This window comes from Rissa tridactyla, chromosome 5 (assembly GCF_028500815.1).
Source record: "Rissa tridactyla isolate bRisTri1 chromosome 5, bRisTri1.patW.cur.20221130, whole genome shotgun sequence".
NCBI lineage: Eukaryota > Metazoa > Chordata > Aves > Charadriiformes > Laridae > Rissa > Rissa tridactyla.
In genome coordinates this window covers 35,040,474-35,066,788 of record NC_071470.1, presented here as the reverse complement: position 1 = coordinate 35,066,788, position 26,315 = coordinate 35,040,474, and the positions used below count along the sequence as shown (strand labels likewise).

At 44.4% G+C, this 26,315-nt stretch overlaps 1 protein-coding gene across 6 annotated transcripts; it reads left to right on the top strand.

Moving 5' to 3' along the window:
* Nucleotides 1-20: 20 nt before the first annotated feature.
* IMMT (inner membrane mitochondrial protein) lies at nt 21-26,065 on the top strand. 6 transcript variants are annotated; one of them, XM_054202662.1, is made up of 16 exons: nt 40-163; nt 5,208-5,252; nt 6,350-6,426; nt 6,865-7,054; nt 8,486-8,606; nt 11,994-12,074; nt 13,201-13,302; nt 15,954-16,090; nt 17,124-17,227; nt 18,734-18,869; nt 19,710-19,839; nt 21,015-21,029; nt 22,644-22,867; nt 24,114-24,245; nt 24,641-24,770; nt 25,111-26,065. In XM_054202662.1, exons 1-16 carry the CDS (start codon nt 119-121, stop codon nt 25,716-25,718), a joined length of 2,277 nt encoding a protein of 758 aa, XP_054058637.1. In that variant the 5' UTR covers nt 40-118; the 3' UTR covers nt 25,719-26,065. The 6 variants fall into 6 exon arrangements, with proteins under 6 accessions (XP_054058639.1, XP_054058642.1, XP_054058641.1 ...); XM_054202664.1 differs by lacking the exon at nt 5,208-5,252 and having other exon boundaries at nt 21-163; XM_054202665.1 differs by lacking the exon at nt 11,994-12,074.
* The last annotated feature ends 250 nt before the right edge of the window (nt 26,066-26,315 follow it).

Below are 26,315 nucleotides of genomic sequence, written 5' to 3'. Positions count from 1 at the left end.
GGAAGCCCGTGCGGCCGTCGCGCATGCGCGCCGCGCTGTACTCACGGTCGGGGGGGCGGAGGCAGGCGGCGCTGGCAGTTACCGCGCACGGCGCCGTCCCGCCACCGTCCCCGAGGCCATGCTGCGGGCGTGCCACCGAGCGGGGGTCGCCGTGGCTGCGCAGGTGAGCGGGGCGGACGGACGGACGGACGGACGGGCGGGCGGGCGGCGCGCAGCGCTGGGGAGGGGAGCTCCGCTGGCCGCCCTCGTTACGGCCTTGCTCCCCGGGCGGTGAGGCCTGGCCGCCCGCCGCGCAGGCACTAGGCTGGGCTGGGGCTGCCGGCGGGGACAGTGCGGGGAGGTAGGGGGGGTAATGAGGCGCGGCGCGTCCTCTGACCGCGGCTCGGTCTTCTCTGAATGACTCCGCACGCGCGGGCTGCGATTGGCTGCTGGGCTGTTGACGGGCGGCGACGAGCGCCAACGGGGCGCCGGGGCGGGCGCGGGCTGCTAGGCGGACGGGCGCGTGTACTACGAGTCCCGGCGTGCAGCGCGGCAGCCCTGTGTGGGGCTGAGGGGGCGCCGTGGCCGCAAGGCATGCTGGTCGTTGTAGTCCACTATGGATGTCCTACCGGGTGGCGGGGCTAGGGGAAGTAGGGGGCCGAGGCGTGTCGCGCCGCGGTGCATGCTGGGGGCTGTAGTCTCCTCGGCTGTCATTGCCGGCGCCGGGCCTGCTGCCGCCTCCCCCGACGGTCCCGGCCTCGGGGCAGCGCCAAGGAGCGGCGGCCACAGCCCGGAGGGGTGGCACGGCTCGGCGGCGGCGCACAGTTGGGCCGGCTCCTCGGCCGCGGGGCGGCTGGGCCCGCTGAGCGGCGGGGAAGGACGTGACCTTGCCTTTCCCGCCGCGGCCTCCCCTGCGCCGCCCCGGCCCGGTCTCACCGCCCGTCCCCCTTTCGAGCCCCGTGGGTGCTAATGGCGGGGGTCCCGGTACTCAGGGTGACGAGTAGCGTCAGGTCTCACGGGCGAGGGGCCCGTGGTAGCGGGTGGCCGTAACGGGGACCCGTTAGTCCTCCCAGTGAGACACGAAGAGGGGCATGTGCGGTGCCAGAGGGGAAGTGCCCATCGGATGTATTTTCTGGACCTTTGTCCTTCCTCATCAGTAGAGATCAGGATGATATCATCATATGATGGGCTGGAGCGCATATGCTGTGAGGACAGGCTGAGAGAGTTGGGGTTGTTCAGCCTGGAGAAGAGAAGGCTCCAGGGAGACCTTATAGCGGCCTTCCAGTACCTGAACGGGGCCTACAGGAAGGATGGGGAGGGATTCTTTATCAGGGAGTGGAGCGATAGGATGAGGGGTAATGGCTTTAAACTGAGAGAAGGGAATTAGATCTTGGGAAGAAATTCCTTACTGTGAGGGTGTTGAAGCACTGGAATGGGTGCCCCAGGGAGGTTGTGGACGCCCCATCCCTGGAAGTGTTCAAGGCCAGGCTGGATGGGGCCTTGAGCAGCCTGGTCTAGCAGGAGGTGTCCCTGCCCATGGCAGGGGGGTTGGAACTAGATGATCTTTAAGGTCCCTTCCAACCCAAACTATTCCATGATTCTGTGATAATATGATATAGAGCCTTTTTAAAGCAGTTGGCCAGCTTTAAGAAGCTGCGAGGGTTTATAGGTGAGGGCAACTCCCTTGCTACGGCCCCAGCTTGTATTTCAGGTATCTGCTTAACAGTAATAAAATTCTTTGTATTCTGCTTTACATTCCAGTGTTCATTACTTGCTATGCACATAGCTAAACAAAGGAAAAGCTCTGCGATCAGCCCACACTGGCTCTGCAGTTGAAAGGTACCCGCTTTAAAGCTAGCAATCTTTTTCCACCACAGCAGCTGGCATTTCCTCTGCTGCTTTATAAGGCTGGAGAGTTCTCTGGGCCAGGTCATCTGATGCCCGCTAAAATAAGGCTCTAGGTTTGCAGGCCTGTGGAAAGTTTGAGCTGGGAGTTGAGAAGACAGAAAACAGGCTTTTGCAGATGTTTATCATTTAGGGCTCTGTGTGTGTATTCAGTCTTTAAAAGAATGTGTCTAGAATGACTGTACAGCAGTGGAAAAGCCAGTGTTGTGCTTTGCAGCTCAGAAGTGTGTCTTTGGTCTATAAACGTGCGGTGGAAGAACCATGCAGACACAAAGATGCCACGGCACTCTGTGAAGTTGGTGTCTGTATCCTTGCTGTTTGTTTCCTTACTTCTAAAAATAACTCCTTTTTTTTTTTCTTTATCCTTACTCACATTTCCTGATGAGATCAAGTACAAAGGAGATTTAGTTTTGACAGCAAAAGTGGGTATGCAATGAAATAGTTTTTTATACATTTTGCTTCTTTTTATTCATATTGAGGGGAAGTTTTGTGGCATACTGTAGTATGTACACATGAAGACTGTTGCTGGTCCCATGGACTTTCTGCAACTAAACCTTGTTTGGTTTTGTGTGGCAAAAGATTCAGAAACTGGAAATAAGAAACAAATGTTTTAATTATAGTGCTTGTTTTGCAAGAGGTGCAGAATGGTGGACACTAATCAAGAAGTGCTAACCTGATCCGAGATGATACTAGGTAGTTTTTCCACAAGTAATGAAAACTCCCGTCGTGGAAGTAACACCCTCTGGCTGTTAAGAGGTTGTCAAGCAGATGCTGATGCCACCAGGCCTGGAAGGGGCACCGACGTGGTGACACTGGGATGCTCCATCTGGTTGTGCTGCCCCTTTTCTTGCTAATAAGGGAAGGCATCCTTGCTGCCCACATTTGGGGGAGCACGTTCAACAGACATGTTCTTGCCAGAGCAGCAGGATTGGTTTATTCTCTGCTCCAGCTGTGGTGATCCCCAGCCAGCCACAGTGACACAGTTTTAATATCTTATTATCCATCTTCTGTTTTCTCATCTTTACTACCTCTTCAGTATTCTCATCCCTCTTTTTCTGACATGAGACTCGATGCATCTCATGTCATGTTCAGGAGTTTCTCTTGCCCTATTCAGTTAGCTAAAGCTCAGACCAGAGCCTCCGCATCTGCCTGCAGAGCTCACGGTGTCATTGTTGTGAGTGATGACACCTCGCTGGTACCTCACTATTCGGCTAGCAAAACTTGGCTTTTTGCTTTGAGAAACATGACTGTTTTGCTTTGATAGAGCCCAAGAAAGAAACGTGTGTTTGGTTTGGTTTTTTTTTTCTTTTAACATTAGGAGTGGCAAGTTTTAACAATGTTTTTTTAAGCATGGGAATAAACTGTTCTTACTTATAAGTTAAAAGGAAGTTGACAGTGAGGCAAGTCTGCTTCTGTTTTGTGATGTTAAGATACTCCTTTACAGGTTAAAAAAAAATCCATTTGTCTAAGGAGAGCTGGACCTGGTCAGGACTGCAGAGTCACAGGTCTTGAGGATGCTCGGTTGCTTGAGCAGACGGAGGGAGCTGGGAAGCAGAGCGTGGCAGGGTGAGGATAGCAGAGCAGCATGAAAGTTTGAGTACGGAAAATCCCGGTAGAGAGCTCATGGTGGAGACTGTGAAAAAAAATTATCCTTCTCTCTTACCGCAAGCTCTGTGTGTGTAGGATCAGTAAGCTTGTTAAAAGTAAATTGAAGTTCTTCGTCACAGTGATTTCATAAATGTTTTCAGCTGCATGTGCAGTGCTGCAGAGAACCTCTTCTTCCCTTATTTGGAGTATTGCGGTAGTTTTCTTTGAAAAGAAACAGAGGTCTTTTTGTAAAAAGGTATGATATATGGCAGAAGTCTTGAATGATGGGAAATTGATTTGAGTTCTGTGGTCAGATGTCCTTGTTACATCTAACCTCTATCAAAATGAAGACGAGCTTCCTCTGAAGTTTCTGGTTTGCTCTTTCTGTTTGAGTACACTAATCCCACGTTGCAGAAAACCGTACGTGTCCTGCAAGATTCATTCTCTGCAAATTCTGGGTCAAGATGCTTGAGCCTGCTGACTAGGAGAGGTTTAGCTGGGACTGAATGAGTGCAGAGGATGGCGTGTCCTGTATCTGGTTATTTGAAGTTACATATGAGGTATAAGCCTCCAAGGCAGATTTTATTTTTTTAATGATGTTCTGCAGTAGCGTGCTGTACCTGTCCTGTGCCCTTTGCCAGGGGGAGCTCACGTGTATAACCTCAAATGTCAGATTCTCTGGGCCTCTTAATGTTAATCAGAGTGAAGGTATGATGGGCCCTGCGGAGTGATTCTCGTGGTGATATAATAGTAGATAACGAATGTAAAAATAATAAACTTTTAAGAAGTCAGGTGAAACAAATAACGTGGAACTGCTGGAAGAGGAGGAAGAATGTCTCCTTTGAGACATTATTACAAATACATAACATGCGCCTAAAAAAATGACAAACTCCTGGAAATTATGCAAAGGGGAGATTAGAAACTACCTGTAATTTTCCAAATTGTGGTGATATAGCAAATATAAGCAAGATTATTATGATGGCCAAAAGAGAGCAATACTTCTTTAAAAAAATTCAATTTTAAAAAAAAAAAAATCAGTGATTTTTGGAGGTAATCATGTATTTGTATGTGAGGGAGGAAAATTAGATTTGGGCTTTTGCTCATAAAACTTTGGTACGTAAAGATTTCTGATTGTTGTTCCCCTGGCCAGCTGTGGGAATTTCTGTTTGCAGCATCTTGAAAGAAAGAATTGGTGGGGACTTGTTTCGGTTTTAGTTTTTGCTCTGATTGCTACGTGTACGCTAGTGCCAGATTCTGACAGCGTAGACTGAACATCTTAATGAACTATGAATAAAAATGAGGATTTGGCTAATTGTAGAACGGCCCAGCTTGGGAGGGACCTCAAAAGATCATCTGGTCCAAAGGGCATCTGGACCAAAACCAACAGTTCCACAAAAAAAACCCTTTCTGATGTACAAAGCGCAAATGCTGAACAAGAAGCAGCCACGTTTCTCCCCTGCCGTGCTCGCTCCCTGAGTGCAGCCTGTCCCTGAGTGCAGGAGCAGATGTGTTTACTGAAGGTGGGAGAACTAAATGGGTACGGTGGTGTTTGCCATCACGAGGCATGAGTAGGACTGTAGCCAACATGAAAATGGGTGAACTGGGCCAGGTACCGAGGTTGTGGTTGTGGCAGTCCCCAGGATCACCGTCCAGCCTGAGCACGGATGGGTGAGTGAGTTGCCTTAAGCTCCCTGATATTTATAATTTTATCTCCCATTCTGTCCATTGTAAACCAGAAAATCAACCATAGAGCACAGCAAGAGCTTGTGAAGGTCTCAGGGGTAAGAAAAGGGTGTTTCCTGTTCCTGTACGCATGCTCCTGTTACTAATTAAAAAAATTTGGCTGCTGTTCTGGAAAGAATAAGAATTCAGTGTTCCTGCCTTTCCGTTCTACATTGTTGGACAAGGATGGGACCTAAACCACAAGGCTTTTGCTTGTTACTTACTGCCATATGCAAAGGGGAATAGAGAAATTTATATTCTGGGGTTATGTTGTGGTGAAGCATCTCTCAGTTTTCCTTTTTCTTTTTTAAAGAAAAAAATTTCTAGTTGCCCAAAATGTCTCAACTGTGGGAAACGTTCCTTTTGTTCCTTGTACTCTAATTTCCCATGAGCCTGGTATTCCTCTCTTAGCAATACGTGGTGGGGGGAGAAAAAAACACTTGAGGGAGACAGAGTTTTTCCTTCCGTAGGCTGGAGTAGCTTAACCAGTCTTTCTAGTTAATCTTAATGTTCAGCTAAACTATAAAGAAGATAGAAATCTTGGATAATATGGGTTTTGTTAAGTAGAATATAATGAAATATCACTTTTCATATGGTAATTTCATTTATATTATAATCCGATGTCTATCTGGAGAGCGGATGCGTTGTTAACTCTTTTGGGGAGTAAGTCTTGGTTTGGAAGCTCAAGTACATCTTCAGAAATAGAAATAGTTTTAAGTATTAAATATAGTTTTTAATAGTTTTAGGTATTTAAACAGCTGTTGTCTTCTGCACTGCTCACAGCCGAGCTGTTGTTGTGCACGAGATTGTTGAAGGGAATCTGAACTAATCCAATTGGACTGCCCAAACTGGAGTTAGGGAACATAAATAGGCAAAATAAATGCAGAAATAAGCTGGGGTGAGGGTTTTTTTGCTCATTTTTCAAAATGCCTCATTATTTCTTAAAATGCCCTTAACCTGCAAGCTGCATGTGAGAAAACTCTCCTTTGTTTAGGGAAAACAGGGTCCAACATCGCTGCTGTAGTGCCAGTTAGTGCTTTGCTTCGGAGGGTGTGTGAGACGTGGCGATGGAGCCAACAGTCCGATGCTGCCGTTGAGGTGAAGGGATGTTGAAACGTGCTCACTGCTGAACTCTTGCTTCTTCCACCCCTTGCAGAGTAGCCGGTGTGGGAGAGCGTCGCTCCGTCCGTTACGACTGTACCGTGGATATGCTACCTCCTCAGGAGAGTCTGGGTACGTAGAAGGTTTTGGAGGGCAGAATTGGTTCTTCTGTTGTGTTGACCAAGAGGGAATCTGCTCCTTAGTTAAATGTGAGAGCAAGTTGGAGGTGGAGGGAATTTTTTTTAATTTTTATCTTTGTTGAGTAACTCTTATTCTCATGGTTTTGTGTGTTCCTTGTTTGATTCAGTCAGATTTAAATGAAGCTAATCAAGATTATCAGTATTTAGAAAGAAGGTTGTGGGTTGCCATCTTATCTTTGGGTTAGTCATGGACCAGTTTGGTAGCAGGGATCCGCTGGCGCTGAAAGTGATTTAAAGGGGGTGCTGGGTTTGTTGGCAAGCTTCTGGAACCGAGTGGCTGTCCCCATCTGTCAGCTGAAGACTTACAAACTGTTTGATGTTTGTCATATAATACAATGTACATAACTTTTGCTCTTCTTTCCCCCTGCAGTGTTTCTGCAGGCAAAATCATTGGTGCAGGTGTCCTCTTTGTGGGTGGAGGAGTAGGTGGAACCGTCCTGTATGCCAGCTATGATACGCAATTCCGGGAGAGTGTAGAGAAAGCTGTTCCCTACTCGGATAAACTCTTTGAGATGGCACTTGGTCCCGCACCTTATAGCGCACCGATGCCAAAGAAACCAGTAAGTGTTTCCCATTCACTCCAACCCTTTCATTTTTCTTTCTTTTTTTTTGAAGAGAGCATCTGCTCTTAGTTTTCAAATTCTGTTTAATTTTGCTGTGTGCTAAGAATTCGAGAATTTTAAGAATTTTTAAGAATTCTTAAATTAAGAAGGTTTAAGAGTTATGAACTGAGGTACTACTTTGTGCTGCATAACAGTGATGCTGGTACATTTCCCCTTCTCATCTCCTGATTGCAGTCTGCGGGTTGTAAAACTATTGTTTTTATTTACAGTAAGATAATCTAGTAGGATCCTAACTGAATAGCTGCTCTGCTTATACTCAGAAATAAATTGGAGAGAGACAGGGGCAGGTGACATGCTAGAATTTAACTGTTTTACTAAAGGCTTGGTGTAGTTAGTGATGTAGCAGGATTAAAGTGTCATTCTAAGCTGAATTTATTTCACAGAGGTCAGAGAACATTTTTGAATGAATAAAGCTTTGAGTGGTACAGAGCCATACATAAGCATCATACTTTGAAATCTTAGTGACTTGACCCTGCAGAACGTAAAACCTGATACTGCTGTAAGCACAACTCTGGAAATGCAGTCTGGAAGCTTCTGTGTTCCTGCATCTGAAGGCAAACACTTGCCAATTAACCAAGAATGCTGAAAAGCTGCTCTGGCCATGGCTGTCCTGAGCCTTCAGAAGTCGTTTGACCTTCAAAAAACCCAAAATATTTTTCATTGGAGTTTAAGAAAGCTGTTCTTAATGAATGGGAGAATATCAGTTAACCAAAACTATATCTCTTCTGGTTTTAGCCACACTTTACTTGTGATCATCCAAGTTCTTAATGCCTCCCAGGCACTAGTAAATTTTGCAAAACAGACTAGTCAGACGCCAAAGTTATCATCTGCCCAGTCATGGCTATAACTCAAATGCTTTTATTTTTACTTTGTGGCTTTGCGTGATGGATATTAAAGGATTAATATTAAACCTTGCAATACTCTGGGCTCAGGTAAGTGTTTGTCTGCCATGAACAGCAGCATCTGAATCCTTTCAAAGGGAAGTCGGTGAAGCTGTGCAGATCTGGTACTTCCATGCCTGTAGCATCTTCTGTTCAGTGATAACCAGATAAAATCATGTTTGTTCTTTTTAAACATATCTTTAATTATGCAGTCATGTCACTTTAAAACAATTATATATATTTTCCACTACAACTTGAAAAGGAATTGTGAAAATTGCCACTGTTATACCTTCAGTTTTGGAGAGGTGAAAATTACAAAGATTCCTTCTTAATTAAAAATGTAGCCAAGAAAATATATGGCCTCTTGAAGTGTAGATTTATGATACAGTCGTCTGGACATGGAGTTGTTTTTTTCTGTTATAATGGAATCGGTGAGACACAGGCCATTTGGAAAACTGATTATGTTTCTTACTTCTGATTTTTCAAGATACAGCAAGGTCCACTGAAGATCTCATCTGTAGCAGAAGTAATGAAAGAGTCTAAACAGCCCGCTACCAAATCCCAGATGAGCAAAACAGAACCTGTTGCTCCTTCAGAGGAAAAAGAAGGTAACTTTACAGAATGTCACGTAGACAGAAGCAAAACACTTAATGATCCCTTACATCGTACATCCTAGGGTAGATTAAAACAGTCCATCGGAGTGGTTGAAGATGACTGTGTTGCTATTTCTTAGAATTAATGTTATTTTCTTTTCAGTCATGAGAAAATTTGTCAAAAAAGGCTTTAGGGGGTTTTTTGGCTATTTTTTTTTTATTTATTTACCTTATAGAATATTTGGAATCTAACACAAACAATGACTATCCTGCACAGCTTAGATATGAAACGCAGCAGAAAGAGCACTTTGGGTGCTGCACTCTGAGGCTATTTACTACTTCTTCGTTTTAGTGCAAGAACCTTAATTTTGGATAATTACTGAGGTACTGTAATGCCAGATCAAATGGAACTGTTTTAGAGAGGAGCAGTTGTGACATCTTTTTACGTTTATCTCTCATGGCCGTATGTGTGTATGTGTAAGTAATACCTGGTTGCTGTTTGTCCAGGAAATTCTCTTTTTCTAGAAATAGTATCAGTGTCCAAACAATATGTTTCTACAAAGGGAAAAAAAATAAGTCATAGAATCATAGAATACCAGGTTGGAAGGGACCTTAAGGATCACCTGATCCAACCTTTCTTGGCAAAAGCACAGACTAGACAAGATGGCCCAGCAGCCTGTCCAGGTGAATCTGAAAGTGTCCAATGATGGCGAATCCACCACTTCCCTGGAGAGATTATTCCAATGGCTCATTGTTCTCATTGTGAAAAATTTCCTTCTTCTGTCGAATCAGACTCTTCTCAGGACTATCTTGTACCTGTTACCCCTCGTAAAAAGGGAGTTTCCATCTTCTCTGTAGCCACCCTTTAAATACTGGAACATGTTGATAAGGTCTCTCCTAAGCCTTCTTGTCTCAAGGCTGAACAAACCCAGTTCTCTCAGCCTTTCCTCATAGGCCAGGCTTCCCAGTCCTTTGATCATCTTGGTGGCCCTTCTCTGGACCCTCTCCAGCCTGCCCACATCTTTTTTGTATAGTGGGGACCAAAACTGAACACGGTATTCCAGGTGTGGTCTGACAAGCACTGAATAGAGTGGGATAATGACTTCTTTATCTCTGCTGGTGATGCCCATGTTGATGTAACCCATCATCCTGTTGGCTTTCTTTGCCACAGCAACACGCTGTTCATTCATATTGAGCTTCTTGTCTGTCAGGACCCCCAGGTCCCTTTCCACAGAGCTGCTGCCCAGCTGGGTAGATTCCAGCCTGTGCTGCACTCCTGGATCATGTTTTCCCAGGTGCAAGACACTTGCCCTTGTTGAACTTCATGAGGTTCTTGTTAGCCCACTCTTCCAGCCTATTCAGGTCTTCCTCCAGAGTGGCTCTCCCTTCTGAAGTGTCCAGTTCCCCACTCAGTTTCGTGCCATCAGTGAACTTTGTCAGGGTACACTTGATCCCATCATCCAGATCACTTGTGAAGATACTAAATGGCATTGGGGCCAATATCGATCCCTGGGGGACCACACTTGTGGCAGGTTTACAGTTTGAAAAGGAGGTATTTGCCACCACTGTCTGGCCTGTAAGCCAGTTCCCCACCCACCGCATGGGGCACTGTCTAGACCATAACAAATCAGTTTCTCTAGGAGGAGGCTGTGGTGAACAGTGTCAAAAGCCTTGGAAAAATCCAGGTAGAAGATGTCCACCGCTCGTCCCACGTCAATGGAACAGGTTACTTTGTCATAGAAGGCGATCAGGTTTGTCAAGCACAATTTGCCCTTGGTGAATCTGTGCTAGCTTTTCCCAGTCACATGCTTTATTGGACTTTTGATACCCCCAGGAGGATTCGTTCCGTAACTTTCTCAGGGACTGAAGTAAGACTGATGGGCCTGTAATTTCCTGGATCCTCCTTTAAGCCCTTCTTATAGGTGGGTGTGACATTAGCCTACTTCCAGCCTTCTGGGATGTCCTCCGGTCTTCACGACTTCTCAAAGATTATGGAGAGCGGCCTTGCAATGACATCAGCCAGCTCTCCGAACACCCTCGAGTGGATACTGTCAGGGCCCATCGATTTGTAGGGGTCAAGCTCCTGTAATAGTTCTCGTACCAACTCTTCCTTCACTGATGGTGGGTCTGGACTGTTGTTCCCAAGGCCTGGGGCCCAACAGTGCTGGTAAAGACAGAGGTGAAGAAAGTGTTGAGAACCTCTGCCTTTTTAGAATTGTTGGTGACTAATTCACCTCTCCTGTTTAACAGTGGGCCATTTTTTTCCTTCTGTTTCTGCTTGTTGTTTACGTACCTGAAGAACCCTTTCTTGTAGTTTTTGACATCTCTGGCCAGTTTCAGTTTGAGCTGAGCTTTTGCTTTTCTAACTGCATCTCTGCACGCCCTGGCAATGCCCTTGCAGTTCTCAACGATATTCGTCCGCTTTTGCATCTCTGGTACACTTCTCCTTTGGTTTTGAGCAGACTCAGAAGCTCACAGTTAAGCCAGGGGTCTGTTGCTCTGCTTACTTCCCTGCCCTGTAAAGGGGATGAACTGTTTTTGTGCTTCCAGGAGAGCATTCTTGAAAAACTCCCAGCGTTCGTTAGCTCCGTTATCCTCCATGGAAACTTCCCATGGGATCCCTCCCAACTGAGCTCTGAGCGAGCTGAAGTTTGCTCTTCTAAAATCTAAAACCTTTGTCTTGTACTAACTTTCATCATGCTCAGCAGGATCCCAGGCTCCACAATATTGTGATCGCTGCAGCAAAGGCTGTCGCGAGCCGAGATACTACAAGGCAGGTTTTCTTGGTTTGTGAGTAGCAAGTCCAGCAGTGCCTTGTTACTGGTTGGCACATCTAACATTTGTATGAGGAAGCAGTCCTCTGTGCATTCCAGGAACTTGATGGATGATGTGAGCTGCTGTATTTTTCTTCCAACAAATGCCTGGGTAGTTGAAGTCACCCATAAGAACCAGGTTCTGTTGACTTGAAACTTGCTTAAGTGACCCAAATATTGCTTTGTTGGCCTTATCGTCTTGGCTTGGAGGTCTGTAGCAGGTGCCTACTGTAAGATCCACCTTGGAAACAACCCCTTTGATCTTGTCCCAGAGGCGTTCGATAGGGCTTCTACAACCGCCGTAGTTGACTTCTATACATTCAAGGTTCTCGTTAACATAGAGAATGACTCCTCCTCCTCCTCTTCCCTGCCTGTCTTTATGAAACATCCTATAGCTGTCCATCATGATCCTCCATGTGAGTTGTCCCACCATGTTTCAGTTATTCCTATGATATCATAACTTTCTGACTGAGCACGGAGCTCCTGTTTGTTGCCCAGGCTGCGTGCATTGGTATCAGTCTTGTATCCCTGTTCTTACGTTATAGCTCGTATATACTAACTGGTTTTGTTCTATTACTGTATTTAACAGCAGGCAAGGCTGCAGCACAGATCATCTCCGCAACAGGTGTAGCCATGTCGGTGCCAGCTCCGGGCATACAGACTGAAGAAGGTGAAAAAAATCATGTGAACACAATAATGAAAAAGAAAATCCTGTAGCTTTGAGCATATAGATTCTTACTTCTGTGTTGGTATTTGTCAGTTTTTAAAGGCGTCATTCGTTGTGCCTTTTGTAGAAGAAACAACTTCCATCATCTGTTAATAGATTTTTAACACACGCAGAAGCTGAGATTGATACCTGGGACAGGTATAGGTATGACCACAAGAGGAAAGCCTGCCTTGATGCTGAACTGGAACTTCTACAGTCCAGTTTGCCTCTGCTCTTTGTGGCTTTCTGATTGCTCTTCAGAAAAGCGTGTCTACCTGGGGACAAGTGAAGAAACTGCATTTTGTTAACCCAACAAGAAACACTAGCTTCTATATGAGTCTTTTTCAGATGAGATTATATTTATTTCTTTATGTATTTCGTAAAGGTACTTTGATAAAAAGTATGTCAGCAATAAGTAAGTACACTCTTCACAGTTAGCGTCAGCATTATTAAAAGGTAACCTGGTGGGTTTTGTTGCAGCATGAGTCTGAGAGCTGAGAGGTCTGGGCTCTCCTGAGTTGAGATGCAGACTTGCGGTTGGTCTTGAGAGAATTACTTAGGTCAACACTCGCTCTTAAAGGCATTTGGCTAAGGAATAAAGTATAAAAGGCCTTAGGCTAGAGTATAATCGTGATTCACCATAGCTCCCTTGCTAATCTTTTTTTACTTTGGCCGGAGTCCCCAAGCATGCCAAAGGAGAACTGGGAAAAAAAAAATCAAACCAAAACAGACACTCACTTAAAATTTAAACTTGGCTTCCTAAGTGTTTTCCATTTCATGCTTTGCCTTTCACTTCTGAATCTTGTATATTTTTGTAACTAGACAACATAAAATCTACAGATGCATGCGAGATATCCATGCTGCTGTTTTTAATTTTAAGAAGATTTGAGAGAAGATTTGAGACTGGCCTGTGTAGTTATGGGTATAAAAAAGTTTGAGGTAGTTTCAGCATGACTTCTTGCAGAAGTCAGATTTATAAAGTGATACTGACTATAAAAGTTTTCAAAAGAAAGTTCCTTCCCTACAAGTAATCCGTATACCAATTCGGACACTCTGCTAAAACCATTTAACTCTCTTTGCTTCTGAATAGGTAAAGAACATGAAGGTTCCCATGCTATAAAAGAACGGTCACCAGAAGAAGTTGCAGCCCGGCTTGCCCAGCAAGATAAAGAGGAGCAAGAGAAGATCGCGGGTGAGTCCTCACTGATAGTTCTCCCTATGCGTGTTATTTCTGACAGAGAATTGTTGGACTGTATTGGCGTTAGAGTTCTAAGTTGCTTACGCACCTCTCTGTTGTTGTCCCTGTGTTGTGTTGGCAGAAGGAAGGCTGTTGAAGCTTCTGCCACTCACTAAGAAGTAACTGATAGTTAAAGAATGATGGAAAATTTTGGGTTGGAATGGATGTCCAAGGTCTCTACTCCACCCCCCTGCTTGGAGAGTTGGGGCAGGTTGCTCAGGGCCTTCTTCCCAGGAGGTTTGAAGCTCTCCAAGGATGGAGATTCTTTCACCGCTGAGCAGCTTTGCCATTGCTTCTTATGATGGAGAACTTGATACATCCAATTAATTTCTCTTGTTGGCACTTGGATCTGTTGCCTCTTGCCCTTTCTCTGGGCACTTCTGAGAAGTCTTGTTCAGCCTCTTCTGTAATACTCCTTTAGATGTGGAAGGCATGACTTAAGATACCTCTTTAGCTTCTCTTCTTTAGGCTAGAACAAGCCCAGATCCTTCAGCCTCTCATTGTGTCACATGCTCCCAGCCCCTAACCGTCCTGCTGCCTCTTCAGCGTTCACTCCCCGGTGTGTTTGTATCTTTCTTATACCAAGGCTCGCAAAATGAGACACCATATTCCAGAAGTAGTCTCGTAAGTGCCGATTGGAGGGAAATCACTTGATCTGTGGGAATTGCTCTTGTTTGATGCAGCCCTGTTCACGGTCAGGACTCGTTGCTGCCAGAGCATGCTGTTGATTTGTGCTCAGGTTTCCATCTTCTGGGATCCTCAGCTTTACAGAACTGCTGCCCTGACTTTTTCCTGTAGTGGTTCAGGGATGGTATGTTGAGGTGCTGTGAAGAGTTGCCTGTAGGTTCTGTGTTGGGAACTATGACGATTCTTGCTTGGATTCTAACTCAGACAGTCCTATTAATCCAGATGTATTACTGAGATGTGGTCTGGCTTTTCCTGTGTCTCAAAACTTGTGTCTTCTTTGTGGGTCTTGCTCGAAACAATGAGCTTTGCTTCCCCCTTGCCCCCCACTTAGTTTATTAGGTTTTAAATACTTCTGGGCTGTTGTTTGGTCTTGGTTTGGCTACAGCATGATTGTTTAAATCATGAGTTTTGTTTAAATCGGGGTTTTTTCCTGGTTTACCTCAGGGTAAGACAGAAAAACTGAGAAATTTTTTTTTTTTTTTGTAGATGGTGTTTTACTGTCTAGTATGTCCGGGCAATCTGTGACCAGCTACTTTGGTACTTACCTTCTGAAAGCAAACCCAGCTCAAGCTGCAGATTGTGTGCAGTGTTAGAAAGCTTCCATATTGTCCTCCAGCCAGTGTTGATGAGGATGAGAGGGAGACTGGCCTCTTGCAGAAATGAATGGGTGTTGAAGGGTGACTTCTGACTTGGGGCAGTGCAAGGACGGCTGTCTGCAGTGGCTCTGCAGACCTTCTGTGGTGAGGGAAGGAGGGTGGGTACACTAGAGACATTGACTGCCAGGATGCTGAACAGAAACTGTATTTAAAGTCAGCAAAAGTTTACTGTTAACATAGGTGTAGCCAGTGAAAATAGGCTTGAGGGGAGTTTAACGGTACTGAGACCACATACTGGGCAAACTTCAGCCTGCTGTGGGAGCTATGGCCTTTTTGTTTTATTATTCTCCTCGTGCTTGGAAGGGGCTGATGGTGGAGGAGGCGCTGGTCCGGTGTGGTGTGTCTGATCTGACCTGTCCAGCTACTGTGCGCGTGAAATGGCATCTTGGCAGACGCATTGACCACGCTCAGACTTTTCCTCTGAGTGCTTTGGTCCTCAGCCAAAGTCCGAGCCTCGGGCTGTTGTTGCACACGAGGGATGAGAAGGGTGTATAAGCCTGGACTTAACAGGCTCAGAGCAGATGTGCTGGTTGTGGTCTGCTGCCGCTCGCTTCTGTTCAGAGCTTTGTCTGGTGTAGAAGAGCAACATGAGCAGAAACAAGAGGCTCGGCATCAGTTGTCTGCTTCGTACAAGGACTTTTTTGCAAGTGAAGAAGTTGAGATGTTACACTGAAAAAATCCAGAGGAGTATTTACTGGAAAGGTGGATTTACTTACCCAACTGCTTAGAAATAATGTCTGACTCCAGAAAGGCAGACATTGCTCACTGATTAACCATTCTGATTCAGCTCCTGCTTGAATAATTAATAGCTCATTTGTGCTTCTATACCAATAGGAATAGGTAGTTGAGTCCACCACCACCTTGGCTAGGAAGGATAACTCTGTATTTGGAATATATCTTCCTTGTGGAAGACAGGAAAATTTACTTGTTTTCTCTTAATTACCATTGTAACACGTGAAAATGGATAAATATCTACTGGGTTAAATGCCACCCCCCTGCAGAAACATGGTAAAGGTCTTCCACTGAGGAGCTTTAGCGCTCTAAGTGCAGACTTGGACCTTGGTACTCCTCTAAATAAGGAGTATATTCTGGCAACGTTTCTTCTGTAGGCTGCAAGCATAGTTCCTAAACTGACCAGCTCTTTTGAGTCATAGGAAATAAAATAAGGAGATGCAGAGGATATAACGTGTCATTTTACTAATTCTAAGGCTCTTTTCTTTATAGTTTCATTCAGTTAACTGATTTTTTTTTTTTTTTCCCCAGCCCTTGCAGCAACTCTAGAAGGAGCCCTAAGTGCAACAGCTCGTGTAACCCTTCAGGCGATTACTGCCCAGGAATCTGCTGTGCAAGCAGTGAATGCCCATTCCCAAATACTGAAGGAGGCCATGGACAATTCTGAGGTAAACTGGACAAATGGGAACAATTTTATTTTTATATTGTGTTCAGCCAAACTTCTCATTTCACAATTAAAAGATGAAGTTGGAAGCTTTTCTTGCAATGTCTTTACTTTTATCACAGTTTTAACTAATCTTTCCACTTGTGAAATGGGTGTACTTGAATGATGCAGCAGGTTTGCTTTTGAATTTGTTTTTTTTTTTTTTTTTCCCCCAACTCCAAGAAAAAAAGTTCAAGTTCATACATTGATAGTTTTCACCGTGTATTTTAATTCATTGTATTTTCATTTCCAAGCCTATTTTTTACCTGGATACAGTTAGGGTATCATACTGTCCACCCTTTTAATTCTGCTGAACCATTCCCTTTGCCAAAATCTTCTTGCTGGATTGTTCTTTTCTTGTCTGGAAATGAGTAGGGGATGCATGAGCGACACCAGTTTGTGGTTCTGGTGTGCTAATGCTGGAGTGTGTGTGGAACCACTGTTTCCTATTCAGTACTGGAGCGGAGAATATAATTTAGTGGTTAATCAAATGAACAGGGGCATACGGGCAGCTAAACAAGGACTCAAGATTTAATCTAGTAGTTAGAAAAACAAATATCTTAAGAGTTTGCTTTTAAGCTTAGGTGTTAAGCTTACTTTAAAGTTAAGCAACTTGAAAGCATTACGGTACTTGAAAGTATTAAGCTTAAAAGCAATTTTAAAGTATTACAGTACTTTAACACATGTAGAGATTTTCCCCCAAAATCTTGTGGCACCATACAATGATCCTCGCACAAGCTTCTTCTGCATGGACAAATGGCTGTTGCTCAGGTGGAGAAAAATGTTAAGAATCAAACAAAACAATGGAAGGGAAAAATAATTTGTAAAGCTTCCATCTGTGCTGTTGGTAAAACATGACAATGTTGTTCAGCTTTAGTGAAACGAGAGTAGCAACTTCTGAATCCCTGCAGGCTTTCTTTTTTTCTTTTTAATTTTATTTAAATAACTCTCTTATTTCATAATTGTGGTGGCCCTAATTAGGAATCTGTGTTTCTTAGGCTGCTGGGGAGAACAAATCATCTCAGTGGCGGACTCTGGAGGAAGCGCTGAAGGATCGGAGGAGAGCAGTAGATGAAGCCGCTGACGCCCTTCTGAAAGCCAAGTAAGTTGCTTGTTCTTAAGGGTTATCAAGTGGTAAGTTCACATCACCCCTGCGAGGGCTGGCAGACACCAGATGGAGTTTGTAGAAAGTATGCAGTCACCCATGCTCATATTAAACTGATGTGTTTGTGCCAAATAAAGAAAACTCAAATACGCTAATGAATATTTCAGTTTGCAGCATGTGGATTGTAGGTGCCTCCGCTCATGGTCCTCGCTGTACCAGAGTCTGAATCAGTCCTATTCTTCTTTTTAAGAACTTATCTCCTTAATATTTATACATACTGTTGTTACGTTCAAGTAAGATTAAAAAAAAACCCCGAGTAATCCTTCTAAAATTACTTTTTGATAACTTTTTCAATGTTAAACCTATTGCAAGGACTCCATGGCTCCCCACCCTGTGTATTGAGTCAGTAACACCACTTACTTTCAGTTGCAATGAAAAATTAAACCTTACAGCATCGTTTGGCAGTCCCATCTGTCAGCAGAGTTGCTTTTAAGGTTAGATTTTTTTTTTCGTGGAATACTTGAATCCTGAAATGGAGCCCTGCTCATAACCCAAGGTTCTGTATGAACTGCATTGATACGCCTTGAGTCTGGTGTGCAGACTCTGTGTAGGGATTATAGCAGCAAAAATAAGGTGACAAACCTCTCCAAGGTGCTCTTGTAATGAGTGTAGAAGTAAGAGGGCAACAGTAAAAAGAGGGGAACATCATCCTTGAAGTTGCGCAGTTGCTAGTTAAGTTACAGACTTCTCTTATCTTTGAAGTTGCTGTGCTGAATAAAAATAATTAGGAGGTGTAACTGAAAGAGCAAAACAAAGCTAACCCAGATACACCAGCTTTTATTCTCTATTGCTCTACTGGATGCCTTTGCTTTTATTTATTTACTTGCTTATTTATTTTAAAGCTTGTTCCTTATTCCAATGAGATCATTAGAAACATCCATTGGTTTGAATGGATTTGGAAAAGGAACACTTTTTCATTTTTCCCTTGATTGCCAATTATGCTAGAGGAAACTGGTTCTTTCTTAATTACCAAAAAAAAAAAAAAAATCTGTCTTTTCAGAGCTCTATAAATTTTCTCCCATCCTCATTTATCTCCACCAGTCACCATGTCCAAAACGCTTCTGCAAGAGTAAGCCATCTATATTAAAAATATTTCCTTGACACTCTGTTATGCGATGGAAATCTCTGCCTTCTCATACTAACAGTTTTACTAATACTAACTACTTTCAGTGAACTGTCTTTCATCTGCCCCCTCCAGCTGCGTCTTGAGTCCTAAAGTACTAATTGTACTATAAATAGTTCTCATTTTACATGGAATAGACACACTGACATCTTTAGGCTTCAGACTGTGGAAAGAAAAACCTTCAGTCACAGCATCTTAGCCATAGAGCTGGTAGATGGGAAGCACCAGTAGAGTTATCCAGTAGCTCTTCCTATAAACGCAGACAGCAGAAAGTAAACTCTTCTGTATGTGTTATAATTAGCAGCTTCCTCCCTTTTCAGAGAAGAGTTAGAGAAGATGAAAGGCGTAATCGAGAACGCCAAGAAGTCTCAGATCGCAGGAGCCAAATCTCACATTACTGCTGCAGAAGAAAATCTTCATCATATGATAGTTGACTTGGACAATGTCGTGAAAAAGGTAATGCTTCCACGGACTGTTTATAATTGCCATTAGAGTAATGACCGCTTGGAAGCCTATGCAGACCTCCCATTCCCAAATCCTCTGTAGCAGGTTAAATATTTTTAAAGTGTAAATTCCGTCCTTCTTTAGCTATACTCAGTCTTTGAGCTGATTATGTATACCGGTAATCAGATGTGACAAGATCTTTGCGAGAATTTGAACTGTGTCCTGAAAGAGTCTCCGGCCAGCTTGGCTGGTGCCTGTCCTTTCTGTGGGCGACTTGTAATTCTTTCCATTTGATGCCAAGAGGAATTTACCACGCGGTTAGGGAGGAGTAGGAGCAATGTGTGCTAATGACTTGGTGGATAAATCACTTTATAGCTCAGAAGACTGGGGAAGAAACATAAAGGTGACATTTATCTCTCTGCAGGATGGCTGATAATTCATAAGGTGCGGTTTGAGTGAGTTTAGCCTAATAGCGGGAACAGCAGAACTTACTGAGAGGGAGGGCAGCAGTCCCAAGATTAGCTTAGTAGGCCTGTATGGTAGCTGTAAGTAGAGAAAAAGAGCTAGAGATCTTTAAAGATCCTTTTTTGGTCCTGCCTAGGCTGCACACTGTCTATCTAGTTACAGTGTGCGTGTGAGACGGAATGGATTAGTAGTAGTTCCAGCAAATAATTATTGTATACGAGAGGTTTGATATCGCAGGGTGAGTTTTTTTTCTCCCCCAAGAAAGCTTTGATTGGGCTGGAGGGTAACGGTATCTGCCACTAACTCAGGGCCTGGCTTTAAATTTTGTATGCCTCCCTTTTCGATACTTGCCTTGAAAAATAAACATCTTCTTTTTGTTTGTTGCAGGTTCAGGCAGCACAGTCTGAGGCCAAGATAGTAGCTCAATATCATGAGCTGGTGGCTACAGCTAGAGAAGAGTTTCAGCGAGAGCTGGACAGTATCACCCCCGACGTACAGCCTGGCTGGAAGGGGCTAAGTGAGTCTCCGATTGTGGAGTTACAGCGTGCTTGTTACAGGCCCGTCACTTTGGTTTGTGGCGTTTCTGTAACTACGGGCACTGAATTGGATGTCCAGCATCCTAATTTCCATATTGTTTGAAATGAAAACTAGTTCACAATTAAGTAATCTAAAGCAGGTGTTACAAAGGGATTACTTCTGGAAACTACCTGTGCTGTATTGGAAGTTTCAAAATATGTAGCTCTTATACAAGAAATATCATATGATTGTTTAAACATCTCTTCCCTCCCCTGGTATTCCAGGAAGAGAGCTAGGTCGCTCCAGATTTGGATCAAATCTGTGTTGCTCACTAATCAAGTGTTTATCTGGTTGACTCTCTGTGATTTTAAGTATTACAATACACCACTATCACAGAGTGATAAAGAACTCCCTGAATTTCTCTAGATCCGCCCTGAAATGATAGATGTACTGAAAGATAGAATTCCTTGTTCGTACCCACCTACCCCAGTATATGTTACTTCTAAATTAAATTGACACAGTAACTTACCTTGAACAACCGAGAATGCTGCACAGAAGCAGTGAATAGGCGTCTTATTTTTGTTTATGCCATTACTACTGCAGTTCTTTGCCTGAGATCAGAAATCTCATGAACTGCCTTTCCTTGTGCAGGATAAAGGGAGAATATCTTGGGTTTTGTGATCGCTGACCTTTTGAGGGAGGAAAGGGAATCTCCTGGTACCTTCTGTCCACTCAGTTTCATACCAGTGTTACCTACTGAAGTATACACGGGACTGACGTGTTAGGGGCCGTGGCTCTCACTGCCGCTTGGGAACTTGTTTCTTAACCAACTGCTTCTGATTTATAAGATCATAGAAATGTCAGACTAAAATTTCCAGTGTCCTGTTGCGTTTTTCTACTTCAAACTTGCATTCCTTGCTTTGGCTAAATTTCAGCATCAGTCTGTGGGTTTCCAAAGGTGATTTTAGCAGTTGGGATGTCTGGGGCTACATCTTGCCTATAATATAGAGAGACTTTTATACTTGACGTACTGTTCTTCTTGAATTCCTAAAGACTAGGACTCATGTTTCGTCAGTGTAGATAAGAAGCTCTTAGTTTTCTGTTTTACTTTTGCGTGACTGACTTGCTGTCGTGAAAGTGCATTAACTTCTCCAACCTTTCCTCTTTCTGTTGCAGAGATAACTGACTTAGGTGAGTTCCTGTAATTTGTTCTGCTCTTGTGAATGTCATCTCTTCTCTTTGTTCTTTTTTATGTTTGTGTGGTACCTCACTTTAAAGTACAGGCAGTATCAACAAAGGGGTGAAATGTTGCATTCCTAAATCGTTTCAGGCTGAGGTGTGCTTTGGGGTCCTTTCCGCTAGTTCTGCGTGTCTAGCTTAAACCACAAAGTCTTTGTCTAGCAGCACTTCCGAGGTGGGCGATCGCTGGCTTGCGAAAGCCAGGGTTAAATTTTCGTTGTGAATTTAAGCCGGTCGGTACCTGCTGCTGAGATTCCAGTGAGAAACAGAAACTTTGACCGTTCCAGTTAACCTGTGCGATGGTGTTTGTCCTCAAGTAGGGTCACCTCGCAGCGCTCCTGACTTGAGAGGTGCTGGATACACCAGCTCCTGCTGATACCGCTGAGACCTCTAGGTACTTGGTATGCTTGAAGAGCCACATAAGGCCGCTCTGAGCTGGGTCACCAAAACCAGGTCCGTTTAATTTGAAGTTGGCTTGATTCTCCAAATTTAATCTTCATGATTGATTTTAGAAGTGCTGATTAACTCTGTGATTCTGAGGTTGATTATTATTTATTTATTCCCTTTTGATCGAAGAAACATAATTTAAAATTTTTAAAATTCAAAAGTGCATTAAAACCCCATTCCGTTTGTAACAGCGTTAAGTTCAACAGCTGAGCTTAGTGCTGCTGGTCAGCTTCCCTGCTGGACACGAACGCCGTTGCACCGAGCCCTCCTGCACCGGTCCTTTTTCCAGCACTCCCCAGCAGAACGGCTGAAGGACTGTGGAATTTCACTCGCTTTAGACCCTGCGGGAACGCTTTCCCGAGTAGTCCCTGGTTCTCCATACAGGCGATTTAGCTGGCAGCCAGTGCAAAATGAGCTGCGGCATTTTACAGAGCCAGTGCCACTCTCAGGTCACCAAATGCCGCAGGCGTAGCTTGTGTCCTCCTCCTCTCCCAGCAGAAAAATAGCCAACTACTTAGCTGACACAGCTGTAGTTGTGACCCCTGCTGCTCTTGGAGTTAGACAGACCCTGAAAGCTACAAATTGGGGTAAGAAGTCTGATTGGGAGCAGTTGGTCTGGAGGACTGCTGAAGAGAGAACGTAATTCTGGCTGCCTCTCACAATGACTTCAGTGTCTTCAGGATCAAATTTCTGTAAGCTTGGACCCAGCTGGAGGTATCGGTCTGCACCGGGCTTTTACATATCCTGCTGCTCTCTGTGCTGTCACAGGGGAAAATACCTGGTGCTGTGAAGACCAAGAAATGGCCAGAGTTGTTGACAGTCTCCTCTAATTGAGTGTGACATGGATATGGGAGTGTAAATAACAGCTGTGAATCACTTCAGAGAAACTAAGATAATTTGTTTTCTATCGATAGAAAGTACTTTCTTGTAGGTGTGGCTCAGAAAGTGGCATTAGGTGGCCATTAGCACAGGTCAAGGGCTTGAAGAGCTCAGAAACTTTCCATAAAACGCACTCACTGGTCAACCACGTGGAGCCTTAGCGTGCTCGAGTGGGAAGTGGGCAGGCACCACGGCGGCAGTTTCCCTGCAGACCTTCCTAATGCCCTGTGTTTTCTTTAGCTGGCCAGTTATCGACAGATGACTTAAATTCCCTCATCGCACATGCCCATCGTCGCATCGACCAGTTGAACAAGGAGCTGGCGGAGCAGCGAGTGAGGGAACAGCAGCACATCGAGTCGGCCCTGGAGAAGCAGAAACTTGAGGATAAAAAAGCATTTGAGGCAGCCGTGGCCAAAGCGCTGGAGCATCACAAAAATGAGATTGAAATAGAACAGGAGAAGAAGGTAAAGTGGTTTAACGCGCCTGGTTGAATCTCTGGCTCCAAAAGGGTGTAGAAGAGCAGCTGGGATGTTCTGAGTGATGGGAGACATCAGACAGGGTGACCTGCAGCCTAAGCATGGAAAGGGGATGTTGAGCAAGGAAACTCCTGCAAAGTTAGAATGGTGAAATCATACAGCGAAACAGGGAACGACTTTTTCATGTTACCTGTCTGCTGTTGGAGATAGGATTACTGGATCAAAATAAATGTTTGATCTGACCCAGCACGTGCCATCTTGAGGTTATGTAGTCCCCCTGTCCTGCCTTTAGCAGATATCTCCATGTTCTTCCATTCTTTACCAGCAGTTTGGGATTTGATTTCTTTCAAAAGCACCACGAGAACTCAGAATTTTAATGCTGCTTTGGACATGAACCAAGTGCAACTTAGAAATGTAGGAATTTGGGCATTGGCGGTTTTATCTTTTGAGACACCATATTGCAGGCAGGAACTTGTGCCAAATACTCCTGCTGTTTTCACATAGATGCCTCTGAAAACGAGATTTAACACTGGCCATTAGTCGAAAAATTTGCATTGACGCGACGGAAACAGGATTTCACCTCTAGCCTGTTAGTTCAAAGCACTGCAGTAACAGGCATTAATTTAGAGCTCTTTCTAGAAGTTGCTTGAACTGTTCATCTTTGCACTTAACGGAAAGATGGAAATGACGTAATCCTTTTTAAAAAAAAAAAAAAAAGCCCAGAAAACAAAAAACGTATTCGGCTGCTTCTAAGTAAACCTGCACCACGCTCCCTTGTGCTAACCTGCGCTCTCTAAAGTGGCTGTTTTACACAAGATCAGGTAAAAGGGGTACTACCATTTTATTAAGCTGTGTCCAACTCGGACAGTATTACAGCAGGTAGGGAAAAGGTAAAGTACTTCTTGTTTGGAAGCTGATTTATAAACACCGGAGTGTTTAGTTTGTTACGTTACTGCATCTTTCATATGGTATTTTGATAACTGCACTAAGTGACAAGTGAGTATAACCACCAGTTACTGGCACTGTGGACTGTGAAGCTATTCTTCCAAGGCTTTAGGAAAAGGCTCAGCTGTAAAAATGGACCTTGACAGTTTTTAAAAATTAAACTCGGGCTCTTATCAATGCCACTTCTATACAACGTACCCTGGGTAATCACTGGTGGATGATACAGTCATAGCCTGTGACGAGCAGTTGCGAAATAGCAGCGTGGTAACAACTGCTGATGGGTGTACAGGTTGAAGAAGTCCGAGAGGTGATGGAGAGCGAAATGAGGACCCAGCTCCGGCGACAGGCTGCTGCCCACACAGACCATCTGAGAGATGTTCTTAAGATCCAGGAGCAGGAGCTAAAGGTGGAATTCGAGCAGGTAAGGGAGCGGAGTCCCCAAGGGCATTAGGGGGATATTTGAACCCTTGCAAAGCAAGGGCTTCACAGGATGAGAGTCGCAAACCATCTTCCAGAAGACCGAAACGCGGGCTGGGGAGGGAAGTGATGAAATGATGGAGCTGATGAAATAAAGTGTCTGAACACATAGGTTTTATTCAGACTTGTCTTAAAAGCTTTTGCTATAGGTGAGAAATTTTTGACAGTTGCAAGTGCAGTAACTGTTAAATTCACCCTAATAAGGCTTCCTACTAGTATGTTATACTCTATGTTTTGTCCCTAGCAAGCACAACAGATTTATAGAAACATACCTTAAAAGTAAGTTAAATATAATTTATCAGACCAGAAACGGCTGTTCTGTATCTCGCTCTGTTTCAGAATTTATCCGAGAAACTCAGTGAACAAGAAATGCAATTCAGACGCCTTACTCAGGAGCAGCTCGACAACTTCACGTTGGACATAAACACTGCCTACGCCCGGCTGAAAGGAATTGAGCAAGCAGTTGAGAGTGAGCACGGGAACTGCATCTTTCTAAGGACTAAAGCTGTGATCCCTTAAGGCCCCTTACCCAAACCTGGGTGCTTAAGCACAGGCTTTGGCACGTAGCTCGTGGGCCTGGGCGTCCCCACACTGCTGAGCACCCAGCAGATCCCAGCTGCACAAGTCCAAAGCTGTCGTCTTGTTCTGGTCCTGACTTGCGGATCAGACTTGCTTTGAGACCAAGTGCCGAGGGGGCGGCTGCTTTTGAAAGCAGAGCGTTCAGAAGGATGGGTTTTGCTGCTTGTGTTCAAAACTCTTCCCGTATGTGTGCCCCCTGCTGAGAGTCCCTTTCTTGGCTTATTTTGCAGGTCACGCAGTAGCAGAAGAGGAAGCCAGAAAGGCCCATCAGCTCTGGCTTTCTGTTGAAGCGCTCAAATACTGCATGAAGACAGCCTCCGGGGACAGTCCCACAGAACCGCTGGAGAGCGCAGTGAAGGCCATCAAAGCCAGTTGTTCTGACAACGCATTTACGGAAACCTTAACAGCAGCTCTCCCTCAGGAGTCCCTGACGCGGGGAGTCTACAGCGAGGAGGCCCTCAGAGCACGTTTCTACACAGTCCAAAAACTGGCCAAAAGAGTGGCTATGATCGATGAAACGAGAAACAGCTTGTACCAATACTTCCTGTCTTACCTGCAGTCGCTGCTCATGTTTCACCCTCAGCAGCTGAAGCCACCTGCCGAGCTCAGCCCCGACGACCTCGACACGTTTAAATTACTGTCTTACGCTTCATATTGCATTGAACACGGAGATCTGGAGCTGGCAGCTAAATTTGTCAACCAGTTAAGAGGAGAGTCTAGGAGAGTGGCACACGACTGGCTGACCGAAGCTCGAATGACCCTAGAAACGAAACAAATTGTGGATATCTTGACAGCATATGCCAGTGCTGTGGGGTTAGGAACAACTCAAGTGCAGTGAGGTAGGATTGTAGTTTCGGAGGCTGTTCAGCAATCGTTTGTGCCGGAAAGAAATCCCATGATCTCCTAAGGGTTGCAAACCAAGCTGTTGACAGGGGCTGGAAACGTTAAATCAAAGCACGGGTACGGTCTTGTTTCCTTGCACTGTATTTAACTTCACCACCTGTTGTATTTGTATTGGTTTTGAGTTATCATGACAACCAACTCCAGGAAGCTTCTCTACAATTTCTGTAACAACTTTATTTCCCCATTTTACCAAGCGGGCTTGTGATCCAACCAAAATAATGTTTGTAACCTACCATTAATGATTTGCCACTCTGTCAGCTGAATAAAACAAGACTTCAACTACTTTTTCCTGCTGTTTGGTCTCCTATTTAAAAATCAAATACAGCTGGGGCAGTACAGGAGCAGCTTTTCTCTATGACCTGAAGAAATTAAAACCTATCTCTGTTTTACTCCTTTGAAGGAGCAAGAATTAATTAATGTGATCAATGTGTCTATTCATTAATTTGTACAGCTGTAAAAAAACCAAACCTATAAAATCCATAGATGATACAGGTTTGTGTAGACATAACTTAGGCTGGTCTCAGAGCACATG